The sequence below is a fragment of the Spodoptera frugiperda genome, chromosome 26, assembly GCF_023101765.2.
Source record: "Spodoptera frugiperda isolate SF20-4 chromosome 26, AGI-APGP_CSIRO_Sfru_2.0, whole genome shotgun sequence".
Classification (NCBI taxonomy): domain Eukaryota; kingdom Metazoa; phylum Arthropoda; class Insecta; order Lepidoptera; family Noctuidae; genus Spodoptera; species Spodoptera frugiperda.
The window spans coordinates 2,850,702-2,869,948 of record NC_064237.1 but is presented as its reverse complement, the minus strand read 5'-3'; the positions used below and the strand labels follow the sequence as shown (position 1 = coordinate 2,869,948).

Here is a 19,247-nt window from a genome sequence, read left to right as displayed (position 1 = left end):
CTTTCGTAAAACGTTAATCCTCCTGAATTTTCAAGGTTTCTTGTTTTGGGTTTTTAAATTAAATCAACCTGAGCAAAGCTATTCCAAAAACTGTAAAATTGCAAATTCAAATAATAATATGAATCATACTTTTAACCAGAAATTTGAATAAAACCAAGTATTTTTATTATCTTTATAGGTACTTGTGTTGATAAAGGTAATATCTTGACTTTAGGTATTAATGGATCATATGGTTTTCCAGTCTCAACGCAGACGGTTTGTCACCATTGGACGTGGCGGTGCTGGCAACCAACAGACAACTTGCGAAAATGCTTATGGAATTCGGAGCTAAGGAAGGAACGCAATGTAAGTCATACTTTAATAGTCTGCATATCACAACTTATGAAATCAAAAAAGATAATAGCAACAGCAATTATGATCTTTTGTCTTTGCCCTTTCTCTGCCCTATGTAATCTACCGTGAAACAATCTGATATCTTCGAAACATCAATTTAAATCAAGTCAGGCAATACACATGCGGAAAGGGCAGACACGCCATAAAGACACATCGACGGCATCATGAACGCAAAGTTTCACAGGCTACAGATTATCAATTGGATACAAATGCATTTTAGTTAACAGGTCTAAATAAAGTAGCTTTGCAAACTAAGTAAGATCTATAAATAGACTTTTACGAAGAATTTTCCAAGCTAAGATCTCAAATAAAACTTCCACTATCGAAATCTCTGCTGTGTAAACTCGCTTACAAAGTTACAACCTAGACTACTACTATAACACAATCTTCATCTTTCCCGCTATCTAAATCAAACAGTTTGTTTTCAACATTTGTACCTAAATCTTTGCGAAACAAGAAGAAATCTTGTTTGTTCTTATTATTTTGGACTTAGAATGTCAGTTTTGTTTTTGTTTATGCGACATTATTAGGTCGATATTTATCTCAACAATGCCAATAACCCTTTCTAATAGGTAATGATCTGTAGCCAAAACAAATGATTCACTTTCGAAATGACTAGTTCCAGATCTAATCAGAATATTTCCAAGTCATGTGCTCTTAGAGTTGGCATTAACTGATAATAAACGAGATAACCTTGCTGTTGAATCTTTTCTCTTCATTTTGTTTGTGTGCTAATGTTTGTCCTTTTTACCCGACTGCGCCAGAAGGAGGGTTATGTTTTTCGAGTATGTATGTATGTATGTATGTATGTATGTATGTATGTATGTATGTATAATTGTTTGGCACGCTCTGCAGCCTAAACGGCTTGATGGATTTTGGCTTGAGAGGTGTCGTTAGATTCGTATTTACTGTGAGAGTGACACTGGGTACATCAAAATAATAAAAAAACAAAATGGCGGATTTTTGGCGCCAAATTCGAATATTGCTCACTCTCTAGCCTGAACGACTCGATGGATTTCAGCTTGATAGGGGTCGTTTGATTCGTATTTACTGTGAGAGAGACTATAAAAATAATAAAACTAAAAGAAAATGAAATAAAAAAGGTAATTTAAAAAACTAAAAAACCCGACTGCGTTTCTTTATAACATGAAAATCAAAAAACCCTAAAACAAGAAAGTCATTGTAAAATTGAAGCAGTCGGGACCCAGTCTAGAAAGCCAGCAGTATATGCCCTCACTAAATGTTTAGAATGGGTCCCGACTGCTTCAATTTTACAATGACTTTCTTGTTTTAGGGTTTTTTCATTTTCATGTTATAAAGAAACGCAGTCGGGTTTTTTAGTTTTTTATTAATTGTTCTTAGTTCTATAGGTCTGTTCTTTCTTCGCTACTTTAAGTTGAAGCTACAATTTCATTGTTTACTTCTAAGTTGGTATCTGTTACTAGTTTTCTATGTCTTGTATTTGAATTTTATTTAGATGTTAGGACTTTGTCCTTTGTCACTCTATTTTTCCTCACTCACAAATGGGTCTGTTGTTATGGGTTTGTTGTTGTTGTGTAAATAAATATTAAAAATACTTTGAAAGTTCCTAGTTTCAAGCCGTAACTGCTTTTAAAACTAAAAAACTCTGAAACGTACATCTCTGTAATAGTATCATATTAAAAATAACACCATTTTTCCATTTTGCTCGTTCCTCATACGAATCTGAATGTGGAATAGAATAAATTCGAACCCAACCTCAATATGAAGAGCATTCGAGCAAATGCACAATATCTGGATCCCTTCACTGAACTCATACATTTTTCAATTTCTGCCACTGTACCATTCATATTATGTTTTCCGTGTTCATTCACTACCTGACTTGGTTTTTCGATTTCGTTTCTTAAGACAGCTTCTTTAAAGTTTGTTATTGCTAGTTATTTTTTTACTTTTATTTATAAATCAATTCTACATCATAAAACATACTATTTAAAACTAAACTAGAAATACAAAAGTCCGCATCGATAGGGAAAGTGCCCAGAAGGATTGGCAGCATTACCACGTTGTATGGCAATGCTTATCCTCTGACTGAGGAACAAACCAGCCCTCTGGCACCTCTAGTCACGAGATACATCGACAAGTCGTTATTGCTTAAATTTACTTAATGCCACAGCTTTCATTTTGCAATTTATCTACAAAGGTTGAGTCTTTCTTTAATGAAAAACGATTGATTGTTAATTTTCTGTTTTGTCCAAGATCAAAGTAAAAATTTACAATAAGTATATAAGTAAGATACGTATCCCTTTAATCGATAATATGAGCCTGGCTAGCCCTGTCATTCCATCCCTGAGCCCTGAGGCATTTTTATAATTTGCATTCCTCACGAGATTTTTACGGGCTTCAAGAAATGTGATTTGGTGGCAAAGAATAATGTTCAGACGATTTTTATGGAATTCTTCGCGTGAATGTGAATTTTAAGGCACGTTATAGAAATTTTAGGTTTTTGTTCGGTCTACGACCTTGGATAAAAAAAGGAGGTCCTTATATAATAAATTAGACTTATACTTCTTACTCTCTTGTTTCGAGCATTCTTTAACTTGACGGTTGGACGGTTGGCGCGGTGGCTGGGTAACCGGCTGCCGCACAAAGTGTAGCGGTGTAGCTGTTTCGGTTCCTGCACGGAGCAACTCTTTGTGATCCACAAATTGTTGTTTCGGGTCTGAATGACATGTGTATTTTAACTTGTATGTTTGTAAGCGCATTCACCACACAGGAGAAGAAAATACTAGTGTGAGGGAACGTTTTAAAAAACAGTCATAATTTTGGTATAAGGAAATAGTGAAAAAAGTAAACGGAAACATGACAAAAACTGGGAAACGTAAATGGACAGTGGACACCCACGCAATGCGTACAATTGTAAAAGCACGCAATTTGAAATCATGTAAATGTCACTGAAACACAATGACGACGGAACTGCAGAATGCTAATACAGTTTACCGGCCATTACATATGCTGATGTCCAGTCACAATCGGACTGGAATTGGAAGTAGGTAAATAAACGATGATTTCATTAAAACAGACACTATTGCATTGATACACTGAAATAGACTTTAATGTTATTGTAATAAACGTTATATTGTTATCACGGATGTGCGGGTGACCGGAGAGGTTTTCGTGTTGTGTGTTGATTAATTGACTATCAGGACATCGGCGTGTGCATTTGTGCAACCCTACGCTGCCGGCGATACCATATTTGTAACGTGTCGCCAAACCAGTAGCCTTGTATAGGGTTGTCAACCTACCGGTTTTATGGTAGTACCGTATCAAAAAAATAGTTAAGTGTACCTAGAGTAAAAAAATGTCATATGACTTCAATAACTTACATCGACGACTGCAGACATCTGAAATTATCTGTCTGAAATACATGCATACGAAAAACCGATCGATCTTACTTAATTTGACGTTTTATCTCCCAGACAGTGCATCAATAAGTTATGTCACTGACTTAAAAATATTGTGCAATGCACACACCATAGTAGTACATGCTTAGGATGACTTTAAACACGTACTTAACGACTTCGTGCAAGATTATCCTGAGCAATACTTGCAGTCCCTTGCAAAAATACTTCCTTATTTCCAAATCTGAAAACCATCTCTTCAAATCTTCATCTCACGCCAATCTCTTCACATCCATGATTCCCTCAAGAGACATCAAACATTTCTTCCTTATACAATTATCTATTAAGCCGACGACATAAACCCGTGATATCACGCCTCATGGGAATTTCTCTGTCATAATGTAACCACATTTTGGGCAGTCATGTCCAGCCCAGCCCAGCTGTCTCGCTTGACAGACAACAGGGATGTTTGCGAATAGGACTGTGTTTATAAACATTAAATAAATTATTGTTATATATGAATTTTGGAACAAACTTGCCTAAAACTTAATTCTTAGTCGGATAAAACAATAGTTTGTGAATATCTCACGATTGACTGAACGGATTATGATGTGGTTTTCATGAGTCAAAGGGTGTTTGTTACACTTAGGAGCGGGTTTTAGATTACAAGTTTATCGATAAGTAGAAACAATTTGTTTTAAATCAAAGAAACATTCTGTATATTGCTCTCCATAATGTAACCACATTTGGCCATCGGACAGCCCTGTCCGAGCCAGCCGCGCTGTCTCGCCTGACGGACAATTACTTGTTACGTCGCGTGACACCATGCGCCACTCGTGACGCTCCTATACATCCAACTACAGTTATGTCACGAAATCTGGACTACAAATATGCATTTAACCGCATTCAGTGTGTAATTTCAATTTTCCACCCTATTTTCGAGGCGTAAGGTTGTTAGTAGAGTGGAACTAAATTTTGGTAAATGCATGCGAGGGATTTTCGATGTGTTTATAATTGGGTCGAAAAACGTGCTGGTATTATTGTTGATGTCTAGTGTTTATTCTAGTTTCAATGGATTCTTTACTTCTTAGTTTACGCAAAAAAATATATTATCATCGTACCTTTAATGGTGCATTTCCAAAAGAGATGTGCTATGTAGCTATGCTGCGAAGATGTCATAGCTAAGCTGTTAAACTATGCGACCGTTTCCACTGATATTAAGCTGAGCTAGATGCGGAGGTCGAGTATGCGATGTATCGATAGTAATATAAATAAAAAACATAGCTTAGCTGAATCCGTTTCCCCCAGTCTTAAGTTATTGTGTACCAATGAATATGATTGGTGGAAGCCAAATGCATCCACAACACATCCCTGGTGAAACGCACCCAATGCTAAAACTAAAATGTCCATTATCACCTTCAGAACAAAAAGAAAATCGGTGAAATTGAGCCCAATTATTTATAAACGCTTTCACGATTATCTGTAATTAGATAAAGACACACAGATTTAATGCGAATCGGGGCAACAAACAAATATTCTATGATAATGCTTTGTCGGTAGGACACACTATTACTATCTGTCCCTATCTCTAACTGATTACTCGATTACTTTCATACGATATCTACAGTTTTCATCGCTTCCACTTAGTGGGCGTGATTTGTTTTTCTAGAATTATCTTATTTCTATTCAAATGTATGTATGTCTGCACGTGTCATGCTTAAACGACTTGTCTGTTATTCTGTAGCTGATGTCTGAAAGTTTTAAATGATCAACATCACTTGATTGTTATTTTAACCTTTGTCTTAGAGTAGTACCTAATTATTGGTAAAACTGCTACGTATCAGTATCAGTAAATAAAACCAAGAAAAAATTGTATGCAACTTCCCATCCGGCTGTCATTTCCTTCAGTCCAGCTATGCCAGTACCTACATAGCATACATAATACGTATTTATGGCACGAACGACAAATCGCTAGAACCCTCATAAGTCAATACGACTTTTTACGAACGAGTGATAGGAAATAGAAAAAGAACAAAAAGTAAAACAAATAGGGGGATCTCAATGGCCTCCGGCAAAACTTTGGGATCCGAGGACAGCCGAGGAACACCCGAAGTTTACCGATCTATATGTGAAGCAAGCAACTGACCCGGGTAACTTTAAGACCGGTGATCGAAACATATCCTGTAAGCTTTGTAAGCCCAAACTTCCACGATTTTGTTCGGTTTCTTTAGGAAACAGTGAGATAAATCAACGCTGGATACGTTTTATTTATACCAAGGTAAAGCTTGTATTACATAAACTAAGCAACAACTAAAATGCATCGTCGAAATCTATACTTACCTATAATAAATCTGTAGAGAGGTCAATTCTGTACATGAAATATATTTCCAAAATAACTATCAGCGGGTGATTAGTGATCGATACTGACGCCAAAAATGCAATCAGAAAAATTTTTGTCTGTCTGTCTTCTGTATGTTCTTTATAGAAATAAAAACCACTCGACAGATTTCAACGAAACTTGGTACAATTGTTATTCATACTCCTGGGCAGGTTATAGTATACTTTTCATCACGCTTCAATGATTAATTTCCATGCTTGCGGGATCCAAGATAGGCATTCATGTCCCTGGGACGCACCGGATACTATCAATGTCTGTATGTTCATGTATCACGTGAAAACTAACGGTTCGATTTCGATGAAACTTGGTATAATTATACCTTTTATCCTGGGCATAAAATAGGATACAGGAAAAATCTACTATTTTTCAGTTTTAATCCAGCGGCTCAACAGGAGTTATTTGCAGCATTGTGTGGAAGCTTGTGGCTGCAGGCGGAAGCTAAGTTATATTAAATAAAATCATAACTTCTTTATGCAACAATGGGTCTGGGTCAAAGTAACATCGTTTTCTAAAAGTTGTAGCACGGAAATTGTGCCCAGTATTTGGCTATAGACTCACCCCCTATTACATGGGACTTAAAACACAAATGGTAAAAAGTGTTAACCAAAATGTCTGCAAAAACATCGTAAAAACCGTCAAGCTCCAAAACAAAAAAAAAACAACACCAATTAAAAATAATTCCAGCAAAACCTCTCATTGGCAGCGATAGTAAACAGCTTGTTAGTTCACCCCTTGAGCTATACACTCGATGCACCAAAAATTGGGAGAATTGCCAGCGAGCGCCCGGGAGGCACAATCGAGACGTATTCGCTCCAACAAAAATATATTTTGCACCATATTGCTTTCAAACGCGACGACGCGACCCGGCCGTACACTTGTGGTGTTTCTTCAATATATTATTGGAATGGAGATTTACTTTTCAAATATTCGTAGTAAATCTTTTTCAGTAGTAAACAGATCAGACGAGAATGAGATATTAGGTGGTATCTTCATGATTATTGAGACTTAAAATTATAATAAGTATAGGTGTTTGATAGGACTTCAAAAATTTATTATTACTTAATACCGGTTTTATTCAGAAATTGACAGTAATGATGCTTTTAAAGCTTAAAGTAAAGAATCTAATACTTCTGCTACAACGTGCGTACTATGAAACAAAGTCCTTGTCCTCCTAACATTTTGTATTGCATAGGTTGGGTACAAGCGTTGTATGCAGCAGTATCGTGTTCCATGCAATTCCAGCACGTCACTAGTGTCTAAATAGTCTTAGAAAATACATAGAACTCGAAAAAAGTCACTTTAATACTTGCCGTTGATAGGTTTTGAACCTCCACCACGACATACATACTTGGTATTAGTAACCAAATAATGCTTTTAAACCGTAAATACAGTCTGTTTCCTAACTTATGAATAACTATCAAAGTGGGTCGTATATTTCAAGTCTTCTAGGCGACCAAACATTGCGTGTAGCGTCAATGTATTCCTTCAAAATGTAAAACAGCCAACCTTTGCGAGGTTTTGCGACGCCTTCGCCCCCATATTATAATTTACTAAGGTGAATGAATAATTTTCAGGTATTTTGTATTGTATAACTTATATAGGGTTGGTTTTACAAACGACTGTATATCTAGTCAAGTAATGAGGTTTTTATGAAGAGGTGACATTAAGGACTTTTTTCATAATGTCCAGATAGCCGCTATGTAAAAGATACATTTGAATATGGTACGTAAATTGTGTAAACTATCTGTCACATAAGTTTATCGGGTACTTATGTATGGTGGGTGGGTGAAACAGGCGTATAGTATATAAATGTACCCACACAATTTTTATATAACATATTTCATATCCAGTTTTCCACATGTGCTAAATAAAGATCATGAATACTGTCACTCCAAAAAGATTGATAACTTAAAAGCCCGTATAGACTCTATAAAGCTAAGAGAAAAATATTTACGGCTTGGGTTCAACGACCGCTTAAACGTATAGGTACGCGAAAAAATGTGTTTTTCCGCCCATGTTCGTCGCAAAAAACTGTAGCAAAAAGGTCTGCGGACTTTTCTCTATATTTTAGTGGTAGGTATAAGGTTATTATATAACTTTTAATGATAGGTATAATGCTTGTTATGACGGATTATTATTTGGTACTTTAGCGTCATTATTTTACCACAACTGGTTGAAATGTTGTGACTGTTTCAAGTTTAAATAAATAATTATTATCATGGTTATTTTGTATTCGAGCAGATGAGCGACAAACATGACGAAACCGTTCATGGCTTTTACATAAAATTTCTTGAACGTCTATAAAAAGTTTGAAGAGTTTCGCCAAAGTTTCGCCGTTAAAATCCCGCAGGTTCTTACCGTAAATAGAACTCCCACACAATATAATATGCTTTCGAACTTCAATACTTATATTGTATCAATTTTATTGCGTAGAATACAAAGTTACGGTAACTTTACCCAATATTCTCAAAAGCCGACAACTCGAAATGTTTCCGACGGAAATGCCGAATAAGTTTTATTATTACGAGAGGAAACAGAATGTACTGTGACATTTATTTTTCCAGCGCCAAGACTATTATCCGCGTTGTGTCAAAGCGCTTTAAAGCACTCCGCTGGAACATAAACATTGATCTTACATCGCTGTATCGCACGTCACAAAAATACTGTTGCCGTTTTTTTTTTAAAGCAACCGTAAAAGAGGCCATGATCATGAATAATAATGCCTATAATGCCTTCACTTACTCTGAAACAAACAAGGCTGTAATAGAAGACGCTTAAGTACCCACCTTTAAGACGCTTTACCTTGAGTTTACATGGAAGAGTAATTCCGCTTATTCTGATAAAATCTCGCGTCTTATTACAATATCTGCTCCCTTTCTGGATTTGATTTTGAAATTACCTAAAAGATATTGTAACATCATGACGGTATTTTTTATGGATGGCATTTGGGGTAAAATTATTCAGTTCCTAACTCCCCATTCTCTTCTTAACTCTGATATAAACAAAATTTTTCATATTCTCTAGGTTAACGGGCTTACTACTCTTGCTAGCACGAGGCAATATTTTTCAATCTAGGCCCCTAAATCCTTTATACAAAACGTTTTGTTTAGGAAAATACGATCAATTCCCATCAAATTGTAAACGAAAGCATAAAACCAATTAGCCGTCGAACCGTGGACAATCAATTAGGCAGTACGTCAGCAAATTAATCAGTTTTGTGATGAGTGAACGCGACCAGCATGCAAACGGGACTTGAATCCACGATTAACCGTAGTTAGCAGGACTTAGTACGAGTTTATTTTGTGTTAGATCGAAACGAGCGCGCGTTCGGCGCTCTGATTGGTTGGTACATTCGCACGGGCCAATCAGAATGCCGACCACACTCTCGTTTCGTTTCCGGAGCTGCGGACTACCTAGCGGGTTTACCGGGGCTCCGGCTCGAAAAGCAGGAGAAGGAACGGGGTGGTTTTTAGTCAGTAACAGTCTGACACTCCCTCTCGCCTCGCCCAAGGCGGGAGAAGTCATTGAATGATTTTCCCCCCTCAAAAAAAAAAAAACTCTCGTTTCGTTTTCGTTCAATGTAAAGCAAACTTGTACTAAGGGTACTGGTACTGATCGCTGGTCGGTATTCAACTGATTGATCTAAATACATTTTGCAGTACGATCTGTTCGATCAGCCATCATTGAATGCGTGACGCTTTTGTTATTCCGATTGGAATGTTACGTGCGATGTTTGAGCGAAATATTTGGGTACGGGAATTGATGATTCTATTACTAAATTGGAAATAGGGCTTTAGAGAGAGTTTCAAGTAATTTCGGGAATTGAGGTTAATATATTCAATGCTTTCTACATAATATATTGTGTTTTCTACGTAAATATTTTCGTAATTTCATGATGTATAAAACCCTAATTCAAAGTATGAAATAGAAATATTAACGCTAAATTCGGAATCTACCTTTGAATAAGTTCTTGTGGGGACTAATGGGGACTTGTAAATTCCTTTTATTAGGTTCATTCCTATTCTCATCCTAATTAACTTTGTTACAGTCAAGAACTCCGACTCATTGGGAACACACCTGCGGCGGTTGGCTCGCGAGGCGGAGTCCAAGCTGCATGAGGTGACCGGCTGTGCACCTGAGAGGACCTGCAGGGAAGATGCCTGCACCAGGTACGAATAGAACCTTATCTTCCATCGTTTTCACTTTAGTTAATGAAGAGCTAAATCGTTATTCACTTTAAAATTATTTCTATTTTCAGCTTAAAGTATCTATTTTCTGAATTATACGTCATACGTTTATTATATCTGTGTTACATTTCAATACATGTGTGTAACTTAACCCTACCAAATAGCATTACCAACAAATAATCTAGGTGGTTAATCTTTTGAATAAATTACTTTTCTCTATAAATAACAAAAAAATATACATTTCCATTTCATTTAAATCTGGACTTAGTAATTTTATTTTACGTAGAAGGCATAAAGTCCCTGAAAATGTGGCGTCGTGGTGAAGAGAGAGCTTCACAAAGCGACGACCTAACAAGATGCTATGTATGCGAATATTAATCAACTTCATGTAAGAATTAACAAGCTTAACGAGACAACACAGACACTCGAGTGCCTTCTTTGTAGATATTTTTAAAATTAGTAGCTACCTACGTCATTTAGGTAAGGGTATAAGGATTTAAACCTGAACTAAAACCAGGACCAAAAGCAGATTATTATCAGGTGCTGGGTCCTAGGAGTTTTGGTAGAAGTAGAGGGTTTGTCCACAATAATGTACGTAATATAAAAAAAAATGTTTTGATGTTCCAAAACGCCATAGATGTTAATAAATTTCTTATTGTTGCAGATCATCAGCTGCTAACCAAGCTGGTACGACGGGATGCGCAGGTGGCACCGGCTCTGAGAAAGACAAGCAAGCACAGCATTGGGAGAGGAGAGTTAGGACGCTCAAGTAAGTCTTCAATAGATACTAGATCTTAAAGTTTGATGAACTAAACTCAATTTAGATTGATCAGTAGAAATTAACTGTACCAACTGAGTAGACGTTGTCAACTAATGACTGATCCTAAACTTTGCACATCCAAATCACGAATAGATAGAGGATAAATAGATAATTTCTAGTTGTATTTTCCATAAAGTTAAAAATCGCACAGCAACAAACAATTGTAGAAACACGCAATTACATTGTTATCTGCAATAGAATGAAATCTATAAAGAACCTTGTAACAGATTCTAATAAGAAAGAAGATACTGGCATTATCATAGAGATTACATCACTCACGATACGTACGGGTATGAACCTAGTCGAAGAAAGTGATGTTACGTTTACATTATCTGCTTGATTGAAACAATCTGCTCAATCACGACACTACTTCCAAGAAGCGTGTATACTTCTGATTGAAAAACATTTACGTGTAAATAAAAACTGGTTAAGACCGGACAGAACTGGATGAAGGCTCTGTACTGTCACAAACATTGATAAATGGCCCAAATGGACAATCCCCTTTTCAATTCTCGCATATAATAGGTGATATGAGATTTATTTTAGGCTTGTTTGGGATATTTGTTTTTGAAAACTCCATATGACATAGGACAATAGTGTGATGTAACTTATTTTTAAGACATAAATGTAAGAAGTGAATTAAAATCAACAGATGGGCACAATTGGACAGACGCAAAATTCGATCTCAGTTTACGTTTGACTCTGATTGAAGAGTGACCCTTAAAGTACAGAATTATAAATATTGTGGCATTAAAAAAATATTATTAAATGTTTTTACAAAATGAACTAGATTATTAAGGTGATAAAGTTGATTATCTTTTTGTATCTGATCGCGTGTCGATTGATTCAAGTGATTCCGATAAATATTTTGTGCTAAAACGTCTTCTAAGTAGTCAGTCATTGCACCCACATTATTTGATACATACTTACCATTCGTAGTTACCTGAAGATATCAAAAATTAAGGCTTTAACACTTTTTTTTATAAATCATCATGACTGTCTCCAGACGTCTAGTAGCAGGCTGGCAACAAACCCGTGTACCACCAGCGCCACCAGCTCCGGAGCTCGAAGTATGTGGAGCTCATGCCGTCACCGTGCGACTGAAGGACACGCGAGCCATGCAGCCCATTCCTAAGGACCAGCCCATCATCACCAAGTATAAAGGTTAGTGGCCAGTATCATTTCTGTTATGTAGGTACTGCAAAATTGCAAATAGTTTTTGGCTTCATCAAGAATATTTTAAATGTTATTCTTATTGCTGATCCATATCCTTTATTAACATGTCTATAGGTACATTAATTTCTGTGTTATTGGCTTACTCATGTAACTGTTCGACGAGGAACTCGACTAGTTTTAAGCCATCCTAGAGGCTCATATTCATTAGCAGCATTCCGCGACCTCCGCCTGGAATCCGATAATGAAATCAAAGCCGATAACATAATAATGAATTTAGCATGTCTTACGAAAATTATTATAAAATTATGTCTATACATTTTGTGAAGAATATTTTCGTATCTACGAGTACTTAAAAGAATGTCCCTTTAACCTGCCCATCTTCCACAGTCGAATGGTCGTCTCGAGCTGACTTCTCCAACGTGTGTGGTTGCCGTGAGGTGGCCGCGTCTGGCACTAACAGTGGCACCCGAGTCCTGGCTGCCGGCCTGACTCGAGGCAGACGGTACTTCTTCAGAGCTGCTGCAGGGAACATCAAGGGATGGGGAACCTACACCGTGTCTGTTCCAAGGAGTGTGGTACCTAGCAGTAAGTTTAATTTTCCCTTAATACTTAATTATATTGAAATGTGTTGTGTTATTATTAATGTTCTTAAATATTCTTTATGTTGCACTTCTCTTTTCTATAATCGAGATCTTGGAAACAGTATCTGACATCAATATATGTTTTGGATTAAGTGTTGGCTATGTGATCGTAATTAGTTGTTATATAATATCTGTTTGTTTTCGAAATAAAATAACCAAAGTCGCAAGCTCCTAAATCTAAATATGCATTGCCTATCTCTAGGTTGGCGTGACGTATCCGCACGTGGTTGCCGTGGGTCTGGTGGTGCGGCGGCTGCTCTGGAAGCCCTGACGGCGGCGGCAGCCAGTGCACGCGCCAGACCTCTCGCACCACACGCGCGCCTGCCAAGGAAGAAGACAGCTACCATCCGACAGCTCTTCACTGCAGCCAGCAAGTTCCAGAAAAACCTCAGAAGGTACCTTGTCAATTCTATGATATTTGTCTTCTGAATAATATGAAAAACCGTTTTCTTGAAACTTGAAACTTCGTCAAAGTTATCAACAATTTATTTTTTGAACAATATTGCCAACGAGGGAATTGCTGTATAAAAAATTATCTCATCTACCAGCAAGATTTCCGTTCCCTAAATATTTCTGCTGTGGTTAACCATCTTATCACAATGTTCCAGGGGTGTCTACCTTGCGTGCATCTTATACCACGAAGACAAAGTGTTGGTCACCAGCGAAGAGTTCCTCCCGGTCATCGAAGTGGATGAGACCTACCCTACCTGCATTTACAACGACTTCCATTGGCTCATGAAGGTAATTTTATCATCGCAAAACATTGCATTGTTTAAATATTCCCTTATTTCATTCTTCTTTACAATGAATCGGTTTCTCTTGACATTTAAATTATTTTTTTCGTTCATCCAGGTGTCATGTTCTTGGGATGACGTGAAAGCGCTGCGGTCGGATATGGAGAAACACACGTCTTCCTCCATACACTTCAGACTGAAACTCCTCACAGCGGCAGCTCAGATGCAGTCAGCATTGTGCATACAGGACTTAGGTAAGAATCAATTTGCTAAGTTCTTTCATAATCATTATGACAATAGGTATTTTTGTAACGTTAAAGTGGAGATACCTTTAGGGAAAGTAGGGGAACTTCTAATAATATATTTTACTATTTTATGCCCAGGATAATAAGGTATAATTATACCAAGTTTCATCGAAATCGAACCATTAGTTTTCACGTGATGCCTGAACATACAGACAGACAGACAGACAAAAAAAATTATCACATATTTGGGTATCGCTCCAGTAACACCCTTGCTATTTATTTTTTCAATATTTTCAATGTACAGAGAATTATGTATAGACTAAACCAGTATCTTCAACATTTCCAGGTCAACTGTACCACAAGCCTCTCCGTGACTCTCACGGTACCATCGTTCTGTCGTGTGTGAACAGCGTGAAGTCTGTGAAGTCAGTGTCCGCCCTGAACTCGCGCTGGGCGGCCGTGTCCAGGCTGCGGCGGAGGGTGCTCAGCGAGGACAACACCATCGGAGAACTGCTCATGGCTTCGGTTCATGAACAGATCGCTTATCATCAGGTGAGCAAGCAGAAAAAAGTGTTAATTACAAAAATATCAGATGTAGTGGGTAGCGTATTGCCTTCAGTTTTACGTCTTTTTCAATAGAAAAACCCAAAAAAGTCGAATTCAGTTAAAATTGTTTTCGTCTAATTACTTTTATAAATAGTGATTTTATTAGCGTCTTTTACTTACAAAAATTCGTACGATTTACAGGTATCGCGCGTACAGCTGCCTCGTGGGTTGTACCTGGGCTACCTGAAGCTGCAGTCGTCGGTGGAGGTCGTGAGGATCGTGGCCCCCGCGCGCACTCCCAACGTGCCGCCACACACTCGCGTCCGAGACAATCCACATGTATCGGCGTAAGTATATTACACACATAAAGTCCAGATACTTCTATTTCCTATTAATTCCTATCAATAAATAACCTTTTCTTCCTTCTTTTACAGTGAAGAATGGGAATACCTGAAAAACCAGTCGGGCAAGTCTGAAGACCAACAAACGATCAACAGCCTCGTCATCAGTGGCCAGGAGAAACCCTCAGAATCTCAAGAAATGTTCCTCGATCTTATCGCCTCGGGCGCACGAAGACTCTTCAAGGAGATGGACATTCCAATAGAAAGTGTCATATCCCACCGAATATACGACCTTGAAGTGGTCGAACTAAACAACGACGTCAGTTTTATCATGATATGTCCACCCGCGGAGCAGGCCTGCTCAGTACCAGGTCAGAAGGAAATTCTCTTGCAGAAAGGTGATCTACTCAGCTTACCCATACAAGCTTTCGAAATGATCCACCTACAAACGTATCACACAAACATTCTGAACAAATACTCAAAGCTCAGCTGTGTTTTAGAATTGGATGTGGCTCTAGCTGCTCACTCACATAGAGAGGCATTCTCGTGCACAGAGCTACAGACAGCCAAAGAGAGACTTACAAAACTAGAAGACTTGCAAAATAATCTGAATACGGTGTGGAAGGCAGAACGATGGCTCATGGACCTCATAGGCTTCGCGAGAGATAAAGACAAGGCAGCACCGAGTTCTGGTATATTGCTCAAATACATTTTAGACAAAACACCTTCACAGTCTGCGGAGAATCCTGTAGAGGTCAATGAGACAGATAGCAAATTTAAAGACTTTCTTCAGATACCTTCGAGAGACGGCAAAATTACCAAAACTTCCCCTGGTCGAGGGTCGTGGCCTGGTCCTGCCGGTAACGGCAACCACGCCAACTTACATCCTGAATTCAGTAAATCCGAACAACAGTTAAGTCTCTCCCCTCGGCAGACATCTGTGTCTACTATGAATTTATGCAGCTCACAATTCCTAAACCCGGACTCGGATAAGTTTCCTAGAAAAGGCAGCGCCGACTCCCAGTACACACAGTCCAGTGCTATGAGCAACAATTTCATGAGTAGTAATTCGCAATTCGATATAAAGTCTTCAGCTGGTTCCCACAACAGCATCGGTAGCAATCGGTTACCACCATCTCGAAGTGAAGACACCCTGGTACTCCAAAACGAAAACGTAGAACCGAAGCCCAGGCCGCACAGCATCAACGCTAGTTCTACCACATCAAGTCCTCTGCTGACAGTGAAAGGATATTATCCTGGAAGCATGATAAGTGTCAGAACATCTAAAGGCAATGTTTCTGAGTCCGCCCAGAGTCTGTCAAGTGATTCCGAAAGTCAAACCTGTCCACTGACGACAGTTCCTTTGAAAGTCCGTCCTCAAGGGAAGCATTATAGGAGCCCTTGTAATGTCATAGCATCAAAGAGTATGACGAATGTAAAAGGAGACGTAGACTTCACTGACACAGGACAGGACTACGCCAAGTCGAACCTGTGCGTCAAACGTCAGCCATTGTTGGAGACGCAGGAGGACGCTGAGTATAACAATAAAGTTCCAAAGACTGATGAGAGAAGAGAGAGCGAAGATGTGAAGACACAGGAGCAACGGGCGCAGGACCAGGCGGGGATACTGCAGGTACACATTATTTAAAGTTTCCGTTGTTATCGAGTTGTTAACTTTTTACTTGAATTGATAGATATGATACAAATTAATCAAGCGACTTCTTATGATGTAGACATACCTAAACACGATTGCATTTATGTAAATACGTGTTACATCAATCTGTATTTATGAATGCATGAATGATACATATAATTTTTTCCAGGTATTCGCTGCATACGAAACCGGCTTGGCGGCGGGTACCTCGCTCAAGCTGCACGTGACGCCGCGCACATCGGCGCGGGAAGTCATCGACCTAGTTGTCAAACAACTCAACATGGCCGCCGTGCTAAAAGGCAAAACAGGTCCCGTATATGGCCCAGAGAAACTACAGGACTTCTGTCTTGTAGCCGTTATCGGCGCTCGCGAAAGATGTCTCCGAGACGACTTTAGACCTCTGCAACTTCAAAATCCGTGGAGAAAAGGAAGATTGTACGTCAGGCTCAAACATGATGTGTTGGCAGCACTGCAACATTCAGCCAAGCAGCCTGCCTACATTTGAACAGATTTTATAAACTAGGCAAATAATAGAGATATTTTTTCGTGGCATAGAATATAGTGTTGAAACTTAGTCACCGTAGGAAGATAGTTAGCGCTTGTAAATAAACAAATTTGAATTTTAGCCGTTTGAATATTTTACCGCCTAGACATACCACACAGTTGTGATGAAACTAACGATTTCTTATACCTAGCTGCTTCCGATCGGTCATCGTTTTGTCAATTATACGGTTCTATATTTTCAATAAGTAAGACACTAGACACTTCCTAAACTATTTTACTTTCTACAGTGACTAACATTTTGTTACATTATTAATTTCATTTTGGTGCCAATTCTGATTATGTTAATGCTTTAAATAGTTAAGTGGAAGTTGTGAGTAATAATAGTGAATATTCCAGAATTTATGGTGCTTTTCACTGTAAAATATTGTCGCTTTAATGTCTATCAGATTTCCTTGGATTATTTGTTAGACTGGTACATAGTTTATGCTTAAAGAAATAGCTATTCCTGTTTAGATGAATTTCTAATTCTCGTCGTGCTGTTTACGTAGTTCTATCAATCAATTTAATCTATCTTAGATCATAAACTCAATTACTTACCTATCTTAAATGTAATTCAGATACCTTAACAAAAAAAATGGTACATTTCTCTTCTACGTCATAGTAAATATGAAACTTTAAAAGTTTCAAATTAAAAAATAACCGAACGCATTCATATTTTTTCTTCGGTTGGTACATAACTACATACGTTTTCTTCTCATTAATATTTCGAATGGTAACACTGATAAAAAATCATATCGCTGAGGAAAACAGGGTTACATTTATTACCTAATCCATGATACCTACTGTGAACAGTTCTATCAACCCTATGGATTTAAAAGCAATAAGATAACGACAGAAAGATTAAATGATTATCCAAAATATTAACCTGATGAGTACTGAGTATTATTTGTTGCATCATCGTGGTCGAAATTCATTCATTTTATCATCAATATTTTACCACCGTTGCTAAATAATCTACTTTGGTAGTGATAAATATGATAAGGACAACTTATCCCAGGCAATTTTATGAATAAAAAGTTTCTAAACGAATAAAGGAGTAGCGTAAGTGTAAATAATTTGAATGTAATGTAATCTATCTTAAATAATAATAATCAATTGTGTAGATATATTTTGATAATTTTAAATGTGTGAATGTCGAAAAGTTATTTTGTAAATAACTCGTGTTATCCACATTTTGTTTTCTTACGAGAAATTAAGTACGTCTAGGTTTACACTTAAAATATTATGATTTAACATTGTAAACAGCCACAAAATTATTTTCCCCTACATTTTGTAGGATTGTGTTATTTTTAATGAGTTTCATAGATGTTTAGATCTCCTAACAAATTGTTTTGTTATTTAAAAACTTAATTTAAATGAGTATTATCTTATAGACATGTTTGTGAAAGGACTGAATGACAAATTAATTTAAAATATATTATAATACTCAAGAGTTCTGTAATTTACAATGATTTTATGATACTTAATGTAATAATTGTAAATTCTGTAGTTTATTGCTATGTACAAAAGGGAGTGTAAATTAGAACAGAATAAAATTTATTAAATGAAATTATCAACGATTCGAGCCATAAAATAAATAAAGATATATTGCAATTTTAATAAAGCCTAACTGAATGTCTTATGATATATATAATAATTTAAAGTTTTATTTTAGATTATCATTGTATGTATTCACCCTATCCGGTGTTGTACATTAGAAGTTAGCGAGAGTGAGGATATGAAATGATGCACAAAAATAAATGTATTTCAAATCTTTCCTTGTCTTTTTATTTATTTTTGTAATTATCCTTAGATATATTTCTGGGTAAGAATAAACAATTAGCTAAATAATGAGAATTTTTCTCGATTCAAACTTAAAAATAGTGGCAGTCGCCTGACAATGACCATAAAGTCACATTTCTTAAATGTGTTCCTGAATTTTATCTAGATAAGGTGTACCATTTTCTAAAACTTGACGTCATAGACCTTTTCTAAGTTACCGAGCTATGTTAATGGTTATAACAAGTATGATTGTATAAACCATACCTTTATGCATCTATCCCCAAAGGGGTGGCCAAAGGTGCATATTAGGGCACGTAATGCAGCAAAACAATACAGTAGTACCCAATTTTCACCATTTGTGTTATAAGTCACAAGTAATAGGTGGTGAGCCTATTGCCATACACCCGTGC

General features: G+C 37.3%; 1 protein-coding gene across 6 annotated transcripts in view; it reads left to right on the top strand.

Annotated features, from left to right (window-relative positions):
* The window catches only part of LOC118263955 (uncharacterized), a 288,611-nt gene extending 269,780 nt beyond the window's left edge, over positions 1–18,831 (top strand). For all 6 annotated transcript variants that reach the window (XM_050704745.1, XM_050704744.1, XM_050704742.1 and 3 more), the window contains 12 exons: positions 242–345; positions 10,217–10,337; positions 11,020–11,124; positions 12,182–12,339; positions 12,739–12,936; positions 13,195–13,387; positions 13,601–13,733; positions 13,845–13,980; positions 14,318–14,523; positions 14,719–14,864; positions 14,952–16,491; positions 16,682–18,831. In XM_050704745.1, the coding sequence (XP_050560702.1) occupies positions 242–345; positions 10,217–10,337; positions 11,020–11,124; positions 12,182–12,339; positions 12,739–12,936; positions 13,195–13,387; positions 13,601–13,733; positions 13,845–13,980; positions 14,318–14,523; positions 14,719–14,864; positions 14,952–16,491; positions 16,682–17,017 (3,376 nt within the window). In that variant the 3' untranslated portion in view covers positions 17,018–18,831. The remainder of the gene's footprint in view (positions 1–241; positions 346–10,216; positions 10,338–11,019; positions 11,125–12,181; positions 12,340–12,738; positions 12,937–13,194; positions 13,388–13,600; positions 13,734–13,844; positions 13,981–14,317; positions 14,524–14,718; positions 14,865–14,951; positions 16,492–16,681) is intronic.
* Positions 18,832–19,247: the final 416 nt, after the last annotated feature.